Below are 13466 nucleotides of genomic sequence, written 5' to 3' on the forward strand. Positions count from 1 at the left end.
ACTTACTGTATATGTTGTGTACTAGTATATAATAAATTCAACCACACAACAAATATATTCAATTATTTTATATATAGCCAAACTGTTTAATGTATGTAAATACATAATATATATATATATATATATATATATATGTCACATACAATTATTCTTTGATCAAAATGTATAATATTTTTTGAAAAAAAAAAAAAAACTTGTAGATGACAAATTGGACCACAGAATCAGACCTTTAAGATAGTGGTTTGTTCAAGCTTATGATCTTTACTTTATTCACCTCATTTTCGCATATATCTTGAATTTTCTTATTTATTCATCGATTTACTAGTTTTAAAAGGGAAAAAAATATTACTAGTTGATATGCGGAAAAAATCTAAATACCTTCGTTCTTAACGTAGAGAGTGTTTATAGTACTTGGATAGTATCCCAAATTACTACTATCTTTTTCATCTTATTTGTTTTGACGTTTCATCTAATTCTATAAATATATATATTTAATGACTCTAGCAATTAAATAGGAGTATATTATCTCATTAGTCACTGAACTAATAATAGAAAAGAATTAATAAGTCGATGAATTAATAAAATGAAAAGATTGAATACGATATGACAATAAATTAGTAAAAGTTTTGTTGCGTAACGTTAAAAAAAGGGTGGTGGTAATTAAACAAGGAGTAAGTTGACTTTTTTTCGTATGGATATGGACACGTGTCAAGATTCCTCAAAGCCTAGTAGTTAATTAAATGCATGCATCCCATCATTTTAGATTCATACTAGGATTGTTGATTTCTTAAGCCATTAATGGAATATAACATTCTTATCATTTTATTTTTATTTAAGACAGTTATTGTGTTCTTCTCATAAATATACTCCACTTGTAGAAGTAGTACATAATTCACATTACTCATCTCCCTATTTTTTTATTTTTTTTGTCATCTGGTTTTATATTATAACTGAACAGATTACATCTGTTGAATACAAAAAAAGTGAAAACAAAGAAATCATTTAAACACTAAGCCCAAACAAGGGAAGCTAAGCTGGCAAGTAACACACTTCCAGAGACAGAAGCCGGCAAGTTACAAACTTCCAGAAACCAAGATACAAAGACTAAACAAATGTCACTAAGGAATTAACAAAAACCAAAGTACTAAAACTGCCCAGCTGAATCAGAAAAAAAACTCACAAGCTTTCCCATAGAACCTGTAAACGCCGGAGAGTACTGATAAGACCGGAAATGCCATAAACCATGATAGCACACCGTCGACAAACTATCATCATCACTGGCAGGAACGAAAGCAAGCTCGAACGACAGCAGAGAAACAGAAGCCACAACCATCCAGTTGCACAAAACCAATCAAGAGAAGGCGAGCCAAACTAGGGACAAAGAAGAAACCTTGAGATTCGACCTGAGACAAGCCAAAGAGGACTAACAGCTCTTACACGCGGACCCTCGTCGACCCAGCTTTAACCATCTACAGAATCAAAACTGGTGACTTCCTCGCAAAAGAACATCTGAAAGACGATTCCACTACTATGCCTAAAACCCAAAACCACAACTCAACAGAGCCGCTGAAGTGAGCTAGTAGATGGCTAGCAACAAAATACCATCCGGTTGACAAGCATAAAGAATGAAACCTAGCCTATAGCGCAAACACTGACTAGCAGGAGACCTAATAGAGCAGAAGAACTAAGGATTGAGTTCCAACCAACAGAGAAGGCAAGTTTGAGGAGAGGACACAAACCACCAAACTTCTCTTTGCAACTTGAAACCATCGGTTGAAGCCATACTAACACCAACAACACAGCCTAATTGCAAAACCCGCAGTCCAAAGAAGAGAGAATCGAAAGAGATACCATACCAGCTTGGTGACAACTTGTCCTCTGGGAAGGTTGTTAAAGGGTGGGGACCAGGGTTCGAGGAACGCCTGGCGCACCAATAACCTACTGGTGGATTGGGATATCCACAGTGATGGATTAGGATCGATGCCCTGCAGGGCCAGCTTGGGGTCTGTTGGACCGGCTAGCGGTGGGCTAGTGGGGTCCACGGACGGTCCGTTGGGGTAGCTAGCGGTGGGCTAGTGGGGTCCGTGGGACGGGTTGTCACAGTTTGTCTCCTTCAAACCACCAACCGCAAGAGAACCACCAGAACCAAGCCACAACCAAGACTAAACCGTTAAAACACGGATCCGTCTCTACCATAACCAGATCTCGTCGCTGATGGCTTCCCCTTCTTCAATCAATTTTCGCTTCAAATGTAATTTTGACAACAGCTACAACACCTAAAACAACAGAACTAAACCATAGAGAACAAAGACTAGGCAGCAAGACGAAGAACTACACCCTCCCATAGCTCTGGCATGGAGTCCGGCAGCCGGAGAGGGCAGATCGAAGGAAAAAAAAATTTTTCGCGGCGGCTGGGCTTTGGAAAGAAGTTAAGGCCAACTCATCTCCATATTTCAATATATGTTTTTTTTCTTCCGCAAACAATGTATTTTATATCAATTGTTTTCACTCTGTATATACTACTTTTTAAAATTTTGTTTCACTATTTTTTTTTTTCACTATTTTTTTATTTGTTTGTATTTTGACAAAACAAAACGGGTCCAGCAATAAATGAGGAATGTCCCATCGAAACATAACACAGTACGTTCTACAAAATTGTACAGTTTAGAACAAAAGTATATAATTCAGTCGGCAACCAAAAAAAAAAAAAAATAGTACATCATTATCAAATGATTTTTTACCTTTTTACCACACTAGCGAATAAAACGATACAAGACACTGTCGTTTTTTTTTGGTTTTCTCTGTCCAAAAAACGCATCATCAAACCATCATTCGCCATTAATAATTTTAAGAAATTCACTTTGGTTCTTCAATTCAATTGCTTGCCGACAAAATAAATCCGAGTTTAAATCATTTAATGCTCTGAAACTTTCACCAACAAATAACCACATTTACTTAGGGGGTGTATTGAAACTATGATTTTGGAAGATTTGATGGGATTTAGAAAATTTGGAATTTTGAAAGATTTTAGGGAAGTTGATATGATTTATTGTAAAATTCTTTCAAATCCCACATAAAACCATGAGATTTGGATTTCTTTATTTTTAACTAAACAAATCCCACCTAAATCCTCTAGAATCTCAAAAATCATTAAAATCCAAATCCACAAACTATTTTGAATAACAGTAGATTTTAAAGTAGATTTTTAAATCATCAGTTCAATAACAGTGGATTTTAATAGACTTTTTAAAATACATGATTGAATAACATAGGATTTGTAAGTTTCACACAAATCACTTAAAATGTCAAGTTGAATACACCCCCCTTATTGTACTTCATTATTGGTATAAGTTTCCCATGTTTTTTCTTACTTGCGGGAAGTCGAATATATAAAACACACTTTTTATATATATGCATGAGTGAAACTAATTTCAAAGATGATCCATCCATATTATACAGTAATAATTAGAAATATTCAAAATAAAAAGTGGTACTGTATATATATATATATATTATATGTGTGTGTGAAAATATATACTTGGCAGAACGAGATAAAGAAAAAAAAAGAAAGATATGGAGAGAATCCTAGAATTGAGAGCAACTTGACATCGTGACAAAGAAGATGGCGAAATCTCCGTTTTGCAGTGCCTGCTGCTGCTGACCCCAAAAGTCCTTTTTGAATAATGATAATAAAATTACAAAAACCAACAAAATTAAAAAAAAAAAAAAAAACAAAAGAATCAAGGAAATGTCACTTTCTTCACAGTGTAATTGACAACCATAAAATAAGTAGTAGTAATAAATATCTTACCGTTCCAATGCCCCAAATATTCTGCAGTTATTAGTCGTTTTCGTTTCCCTTGCACAATTTTTTCCTACTTGCATTTTCTTACGTTAACGTAAGTAGTCGCATTAATCTGGTTCTAATAAATCAATTATTCTAAATCTTTATACACATGTACAGTTTCATAAATTGTTTCACTACGCAAAGATATATCCGATCACACTACATGTGTATTTTCGGAAATATATTATGGAATTATACATACTAACTACATATCAACCATAACATATAGATGCTTACCAAAGAGAGACTATATAATTAAGATTTTTTTATAAAGGTTTGGCTATTGAAAAATTAATGTTTACATCCTACGACTTTTGGTCATATATAGTCAAGATTTCTTTTGTAAGCTAATCAATAAAGATTTTGTATACGTAATTAGAATATTTTTTTTCAGAAATGTGGTTACTACTTATTAATGGAATAAACATTCAAACTACTAATAAAATAGTTTTTCACACCATACTAGTTTTTTTTTTTGTCAGAATTTGTATTCTCAAAGACTTGCGTGATTTGCTTTTCCTGATTCACAAGCAATCTTCTTCTTTCTATATATTTCTCGAATTCCAATAACCTATTAAGGTCAAATGCGCCACGCCAGTAATCTTCTTTGTTTACAAAGAACAAAAGAAAGTGCCATCTCTCTCTCTCTTTCTCGATCTCTCTAAAATTGGGTGATACTGCAGGGTCCTACAACGTAACTTGATGTAACAATGATTCCAACAAATTTAGTGTTTTTAATTTAAATGATTCTTTGTGAAAATTAGTCTTACTATCACTGTCTGTGTTTATGTAATTAGCATGAGATTATTCAATAAGTATATCGTGTTATTTATTAATATACCATGACAACTATTTCTTCCGTATATACATGCAAAAGTTCATCTTTCTCGTTTTTTATTGACAACTATTACCCTTTGTTTTTTTTTTCCTATTTTTCATGCTATAAATGACAGTTCCTAAATAACTTTTCCTAATTTTTATGTATTTTGGTAAGTTTTTTATAAGAGATTCTAAGTCAATTGTAACGAATGTTCTAAAACTCTTCCAACCCCTTTCTAAAACATACTTTGTGGTAGTTTAGAAAAATATAATACAAAGATAACATTTTAAAGAATTACTTTTCTACAGATTATTAATTAAGTAATACTCCCTCTGTTTCGTATTAAGTGTCATTTTAGACTGATTATTTTGTTACAAAATAAGTGTCACTTTATATTTCCAATGTAGATGTTTGGTAAATTTTCCAATTTTATCCCTATTAATTTAATGTATACACCAATAGAAAAAATTGATTAATATATTAATAAGAGGTAAAATAGAAAATTTAATGATTTTCTTAATATGTGTGAGAAACTCTAAAATGACACTTAATATGAAACAGAGGGAGTAATTATTATTAGAATAATCAAGACATTCATGTTCGGGTTTTGAATCGCTTTGAGTACAAGCCTGACAGAGTCTCTTTAATCCATGGAGTCAACTCTTCGGCCTTCTTTTCATTTTCACCTTTTCAAGTTTTGAACTGTTGTGTTCTTCCCGTGAATGCTACAATCGATGAACATTTTTAAATAAAGTATTACACACAATACCAATGTCACATGTACAGTACTATTCTATTACATTATGTGTCTATTTACGACGATTGATAATGTAGAAATTATTAAAAACACACATATTCATTAGGAGATGGACTAGTAAGTCAAACTGTAACTAATCAAAAAATATTTAAATAAATCCTTACAGTAGTGAGTAGACTAGGTTGGTAATATGGTGGTAACTGTTAAAAGCGTATTATAACTATTCTTCAGACAAGAAGAGATGGGACTCATACAAACGTGTCCCACAAAGTGAATAAAGAGGATGTGAAATATTTCACTGTTTAACTTTTGGTTAAGTAACTGAATGGTACTATAGAATTTACATTTTTGACTGTTGGAACCAAAAGAGATTTTCAAGGACCAGACTATATAAAACGACAGGTGGTTTTAGTTCTTTCTGCCTATATATGGAGTATTATACATATGAGGCCCACTTCGTATACATTATAAGTTTTTGGAGGTATTGACATGCCACAGCTCATACCCTCGTTTTGCAATTGACGAGTTTAACTTCTCGTCGTTTTGCCTCGTCCCAAACCACGTGCATTTCTCTTTCTTGTCATTCCCCTTTTTCAGTACAATTTGAATTTAATTAACACACAACAAAACTAGTTTTAATTTTGGTATTATTATGTTTTTGACGTTTCTACTTTCTATGTCATTTTACTATATATGATTTATACAAGTGATTAAGATGTTAGTGGATTTGATGTTATTTATGAATCCCTATAATTTATGTAGCGAACATGAATGTTTTAGAAGAGGTTCTTCACTAGTGGATCCATAACAAAATTAACAGTTTTACAAAAGAAAATGAAACAAATAATCTATATGTAAATTTTACAATTGTTAATAACAAAAACTTTTACATTCGAATTTCAAAAAAATTGAGAAACTTTTAGGGTGTATGCCACTAAACTACTTAAGACTGAAAAAAATAAAATTAAAAATAATTTTTGATCAAATGATGTGCATTTCCTACAAGTTTTTTAGAAAATTATTATGACTAATTACTTCCGGCTTTCTCTCTACTCTAGTCAACTATCACCATCATTCGCCATCTACATCACCATTGAATCTCACTATAAACTAGATTTTTCTCGACCATGTAGGTCATCATATTTATTTTTTACAACCGTGATTATCTAAAAATTTATGATATTTGATCATTTTAGTAATGCACCACAAATTTTAAAAGTAACATTTCAAACATACCACTTTTTTCATTTTTTAAAAAGCGCAAAATACAATATAGATGTTTTAAAGCATGCTATAATTTTTTTTACGAAAATATTTATAAAATTTTATAAGAAAGAATTATATATTTTTTTATAAATATGTATAAACTATTATATTGTTTAGAAGGTAAATATTATTTTTCAACAAATTTTTTTATCAATAGTATTTTTGAAAAAGCAGTATCATATAAGTGCTATTATCAAAAATTACAATTTTTTTAATAGTATTGATAAAACATGATCTAAATAGTATTTTTGAACAACTTTTTTATCAATAGTATTTTTGAAAAGTATTATCATATAAGTGCTATTATTAAAAATTACAACAAAAAAAATTTTGACATAAAACCTAATATTTTTTAGTTTCTTAGCCAGTATTGATGGCAGAAAACCTTAAGTTTGTCAACAGAAATGAAAAATGAAAAATTGTTTGAAAAGAGGAGCAATTTGAAATCATCATCTACTGTATGTTGAAAAAAGAAAATTAAAATTTTATTGAAAATCATGAATTACTCCCTTTTCATGATTTTAAATTAGAGGTGGGCACGTCAAACAAACAACGAAATGAAAAAGGCTTAGAAGTGGGCGTTTTTATGTTGGGGCGTTATGAACTCTCTAATCTTTATTGGAATTTGGTTATGGGCCTGGTTCCGGTCCATTTACTGGTCAACTTATAACTAAAATATCTTTAAATAAGCCGTAGAAATTTGTTTAAAGATAAAACTATTTATAACGAAAAACTGTTTAAACTGAAATTTGTTTCAACTCAAAAACACTCTTGATTTTATTATATTCTTAAATCACAAATCAAGTGGTTTTGAGAAATGATTATTTGTAACGACAATCTGAAAACAGTCGTACCTAAACTCATATATATTTCTGTGAAACCGAACGAACCAAACCAAATAATCTATAGTAACTAGTTGGTGTCAGTGAAAATATACTAGTATTTTTAAACCAACAAATTGTTTACATTAATGAAAGACCAATGAATTGCTTCTAGACAAAGTCGTTTTTTTAGTTTTGAAAATATACTATTTTGCAAAGAAACCGTTTTTGTTATACTCGTGTTGTTTTGATTAATTAAGCAGGTGAGCAAAAGACATCAGCTTATTAAAAAGTCCTAACGAAGACAAACCTCTTCGGGCTCTTCCTATATTTCTCAAAGACTCCCTCTCTCGTTTGATGTTTCTTTTATTACAAGATATCATCTAGCGACACTCTTGCATGTAGTTGACACTAATAATCTCATTTGAAGATGTGGATGGAGTATAAGGTAATGCATTTATTGTAGTTAGCAAGTGACAGTGACACTGCACCTTGTCTGAAACGAGTAATTCCAAGAACAACTTTGTCCCATCTCAAAAGTAAAAATAATTTTAAAACACCGTCCAGTAGTCTTTGATTAATATGTAAAACAATTTGTTGGTCTTTTAAAATTACTAAACCCTTTAATCGACAGCTAATGTTATGGTTACTATGGTATCCTATGATTAGAAAAGTCTTGCCTCACGCTACAAATTACAATAAATAGAGAAAAAAATGGAAGAAAACACATTATTGAAGTTTAGTTCTCGTGCTAGACTCATTTGTCATCAGTCTGATCCATCTGAGCCGACGCACTTCCTTTGTCGACGATATGGTCGACGAATGTCTAAATGCATCATATGCAGATACAAGAAACAACGCACTAAGTATCATCTCCATTGTGACACCTGCGATTAGGACGTTCACAAGAACTGTTATCTCTTACCAAGATGTCGTTTATCGGATTTGACTAGGCCTCACTTCCTTCAAGAGAGATATCATTATTTCTCTAGTTGCCATACATGTGGAGGCGTGGGCTCCGAAGATGATCTGAGCTATTACTGTGCTACTTGTAAACTGTGTTTCCACAAGGTTTGCAACTTGTACCCGCCTGAGATCAGACATCCTTTTCACGCTCAACATCCTCTAAAACTCACCTTCTCCTCAGATTCCTCTTTTTCTGATTTGAAGCAGTTGCCCACTTCATGGCAAGAGGAACCCTCTTATTCTGAAACAGAGCCCGATGATGTCTCTATCTCTATATCCGATTTGAGATGCAAATGTTGTCAGTGTTGAAGTTTTGCTCTTGTATTATACCAGAAGCCATTGCTTCAAATACAAGCATGGTAGAGAATAAAACAGAGAATGAAAAAGTGGAAAACTTCTCAATTATTCTCAACGATTTGGCCGTACAACATTACACACAATTATATAGAGTGCTACGTTCGTAACCGTTCGTTTAGTAACGGAACAAACGCAACTATCTAACATGCACCCTTTAATATGCATACACATATCTAAGTATATCTTGAACATGTAGCATATGACCGAACTCCATTATCACTAACAGTCAGAGGCATCTCCAAAAAGTATACTATCACTGTTCTACTTGCAAATTCAGCCTAAACCTCACCTGTGAAACCCACCACCTTTCACCATCTTTCATCTCAAGAGCCATGAGCATCCCCTCTCCATCTTTCCTAGACGAATCCCTTCCCCATGTGATGCTTGTGGCTTGTCTCTTGAAAACACACATGATCTCGTCTATGCTTGTCTTTCATGTAAACTTCATGGTCCACAGGGCATGTATCTACTTACCTCGTGTTATTAAAATCACCCGTCATCCACACCGTTTGTCTCTCTCTTCCTCTCTTCCTTCCGGATTATTCCGTTGTGGTGTCTGTCGCCGTACCATCGATGTCATCTACGGACAGTTTTCTTGCAATAAGGGATGTCACTATACTGTCCATTCCAGATGTGCGGTACAAGAAAGAGTATGGGACAGAAAAGATCTTGAAGGAGTTCCAGAAGAACCCTATGAAGACGTTGAGCCTTTCGAGAGGATCGATGAAGAGACAATACAACATTTCAGCCATGAGCATCATCTAAGACTCCACATGAGCTTGTGATGAAAACAAGTTCTGTCAGGCATCAGGTAGTTGGTGTGTTCAAATTTGGAGTCTAGACTTATAGAGGATCAACAATATTGTTAGGACGAGCTAACTCAACTCTTGAAGCACAATGTTTGACATTTTAAGATTGCAAAATTATAGTAATAAAGGTAAAAATAGAACAAAATAAAACAAAAGTTCTCATAACAGAAATAGTTGAATGAAAAAGTTGCCTACGGCCAGTTCTACAACTTATTATTAAAGACGGAAGTTCTCATAAAGTTCCAACAAATAAATAAGACAACAATAGAGAAATTAACACTACTCACTTGCCTCATCCACAGTCTCCGATGCACTTGCACTTGCAGCTGCATCAGTCGCAGCTACAATTTCCATTGCATCAGTCACAGCTACAGTTTCCGCTGCATCAGTCGCAGCTACAGTTTCCGGTGCATCGGTCTCAGCTACAGCTTTTGCTGCATCGGTCTCAGCTACAATTTCCATTGCATCAGTTACAGCTATAGTTTCCGCTGCATCAGTCTCAGCTACAATTTCCATTGCATCAGTCTCAGCTACAGCTTCCGCTGCATCGGTCTCACCTACAGCTTTCACTGCATCAGTCTCAGCTACAGCTTCCGCTGCATCGGTCTCAGCTACAGCTTTCACTGCATCGGTATCAGCTACAGTTTCCGCAGCATCGGTCTCAGCAACAGCTTCCGCAGCATTGGTCGCAGCTACAGTTTCCGCTGCATTGATGGCAGCTACAGTTTCTGTTGCATTGGTCTCAGCTACAGTTTCCACTGCATCAGTCGCAGCTACAATTTTTGCCGCATAAGAATACTTTGAAGCTTTGTCCTGTGACAACTCCATCTTGTACCTCTCCTTATCCTTAAGAAATATCTCTTGATAAACCTGGTTAAAAATAATAATAAACCGAATCCATTAAATCTCATTCGAGAAAAATGGAACTTCAAAACGTTGTTTAATATAGAAATCCTCATTTTTATTTTTAAAGCTTAAGATAGAGTTTAAATAAGTTTTTATGTGTTTACCTTTTTATCAGATTCAGAGAGATTCTTCCACATTTCCGCAATTTCCTTGGTGAAAGGTCCCTTTCGTCCACCGCCCTCAGCTTTAATCCTCACGTGTTGCTCGGCAAAGAAGAAGTTATAACTGCTTCTTGGGAACTTAGGTCGTCCATGAGATGACTTGGCTCTCTTATTCCTATGAGTTGTAGGATCGTCTTGAGAAGAAGTGTGGAAAATCACTCCTTTGAACTCTTTTGAGCCCATCTTCATGGTTACCAGGTAACCGCTTCCGAACTTCTCATCAATCCTCCCAGTAACCACGGCGCCAGGTTTCATTTCTTGATTGTATATATCAATGAAATTCAGAAAGCAAATCTCAAAACACTCACAAATTCAGATAAAAGAAGAGAACCTAAAGAAACATATTAATTGGACTATAATATACAAAATTAAAACATTGAAATTTTTAAGTACCCATGCCATTGCCCTGAAATGTAGAGCGCGGAGCTTGGAAGTACGCATGCTCAAACTGAAGGAGCGTTTTACGATAATTAGTCTTTAAAACATGTGCTGCATTTGTTACTGCTGTCTTAAACTTAAATACTTCAATCACTTCTTTGCATCTGCGATTGTTGATCACCTAGAATCAAATATGATATAATTATTATTAAACATATAAATTGTATAAATTATTTTAATAAAACAAAGATAGCTTCAAAGCGAATTATTTGTTACCTCTTCAAGACCACCACGAGATGTGACCTCAATGAACAGCCGATGCAGATCGAGACGTTTTCCTTCCACAACAGGAATCCTTGACAAAAGCCAAAAATATCAGAAATATTCCATGATCAACTGAAATCTTATTCAAGAAAATAAATCAATTAAAGCATATACAATGAACATATTAAAAGAGGATAAAAGCATTTTCCATTTCCCAACACCTTTAAAACAATATTGCATTAACGGTAACCCCCCAAAAAAAAAAACATTCTTAAACTATTCATGGATTAGCATTTCAAAATTTTCTGAAAACCAAATAAAAAAATGATATCTGACTAACAGATTAAGAACAAACTAGATCCAGTTCCATAAGCCACACATACTTCCTTGCTTTAACGATTCCCAAACCTAATGAGTTTTGCTTCAATCTTGCCAAATAAATTTTATCAAGCCGTTAAATTTTGTACAACAAGATTAATTGTCTTTTTTTTTTTTAACAACAAAAGATCAGTTCATATGAACAAATAATATGAGTAATTGTTGACCAAGAAAAACAAACAATAAGATTTATTATTTTTCAAAAATAATTATTGGGCCAAGACCCATTTATAATTTGTTTTCATCGCTTTTGGATTTTTCGTATAGAAAAATCACCACCCTACGAGTGTCTTTTGAACATAGGGAATCACGTTTTTCTATTTCTTTCGAAGAACCATGCCTACGCCACTAGACCAAGCAACACTTAGTATACAAGTCATTTATAACCCATCACACACGAAATTGCGAACAAAATTAATTGAAATGTATACTAGGGGTTTAACATTCACAATCATAATTTGTAAACCAGTAATTTCATCACAAAATGTATAATCTAAACAAAAAATTTTATATAAGGAAAAAAGAAAAACTCACTGAAGTTCTCGACCAGAAGATTTGAAAAAATCTCGAAGCGTATCCCAAAAAAGTTCAGAATTTTGGACAAGATTCTCATACGTAGATGTACGAGAGGAACTGCCTTTCTCGAAAGTAGAAAATCCATTAGCTGTAACCACTTCAATTTGTGATTTACCTGTCGACATTAGTTCTTTTCAGGTGTTTTTGTTCGAGAGGTAGAAATAGTGTTCAACTTTCAGAGATAAAATGAGCATTTAAGCATGATTTTTTAATATAATCTTCTTCTTATCCGGAATTAGAGGATATACAATTGTCCTTCTGTCTACACCACATAAAAATACATTACATTTCTTTCCCTTTTCTACATAGTCCACACGTTAATTAATTTTAATTTACAGCTTATAGCATAATATTGAAATAATTGTATCGGTTTTTGGAAAATGTTTTATATGCAATATTAAGAGAATAAGATTTTATTAGAGTTAAAATATGAAGTAAAGTGAACATTTTTTGCTTTAGTATTCAAATAAAATAAATTGGCCATTATTGATTTTTGGTTATATCGTAGTTGATTTGTGGAGAAAGAAATTGCAATGAAAAAGTTTGTAACTGAATTTATTTCTGAAATAAAACAGATTTTTCTATTAAAATATTATCAAAAACTTTTTGGTCAAACTTTTTTCAATGTACAAATAGTCAACTAAACATTGAATTTAGAGAGTAAATTTTGCCAAATAATTATTTGAGGAGCAATTATGAAATGCTCTAAAAAATCAGACTCTGCAAAAGTTGGTCATATATTTTCCCATTGAATTTGTTTAAATATCATATATATAAAAGTAACCTTTCGATATAATTTTTTACTAGTCCATTTTGTATTTAATTTTTAAAACATAATATTTATCCTTCATTAAGAGTAAAAATATAAGTTGAGCTTTACACTAAAAAAAATTTTTAAATATAATAATAAAAAATCTTTTAAATATAAGAAAACATATATAATAATGTTATTTCTCAGGAAATGTTTCATTGCTCGAAAACTAATCGGCGGTGTTAATCGGATTTTCTGGCCTTTAAGACGGATATGAGTAAAGCTTATGATCGTGTGGAATGGTCGTTCATAGAAGCGGTCCTCATGCAGTTAGGTTTTGATGGTCAATGGATTACGTGGATTATGTGGTGTGTCAGTTCAGTCTCTTATCAAGTCCTTCTTAATGGTC

The 13466-nt window shown here is 33.0% G+C and overlaps 1 protein-coding gene across 1 annotated transcript; it reads right to left on the reverse strand.

The window, feature by feature from the left end:
• Positions 1–9757: 9757 nt before the first annotated feature.
• On the reverse strand, positions 9758–12520 carry LOC104758854 (putative high mobility group B protein 11). Its single transcript, XM_010481811.2, has 5 exons — positions 12265–12520; positions 11365–11443; positions 11104–11269; positions 10654–10967; positions 9758–10513 (listed from the first exon to the last, which is right to left on the reverse strand). The coding sequence occupies exons 1-5, from the start codon at positions 12429–12431 to the stop codon at positions 9923–9925; spliced, it is 1317 nt and encodes a 438-aa protein (XP_010480113.2). The 5' UTR covers positions 12432–12520; the 3' UTR covers positions 9758–9922.
• Between the last annotated feature and the right edge of the window lie 946 nt (positions 12521–13466).

Source organism: Camelina sativa, chromosome 17 (assembly GCF_030686135.1).
Source record: "Camelina sativa cultivar CO46 ecotype springtype chromosome 17, ASM3068613v1".
Taxonomy (NCBI): domain Eukaryota; kingdom Viridiplantae; phylum Streptophyta; class Magnoliopsida; order Brassicales; family Brassicaceae; genus Camelina; species Camelina sativa.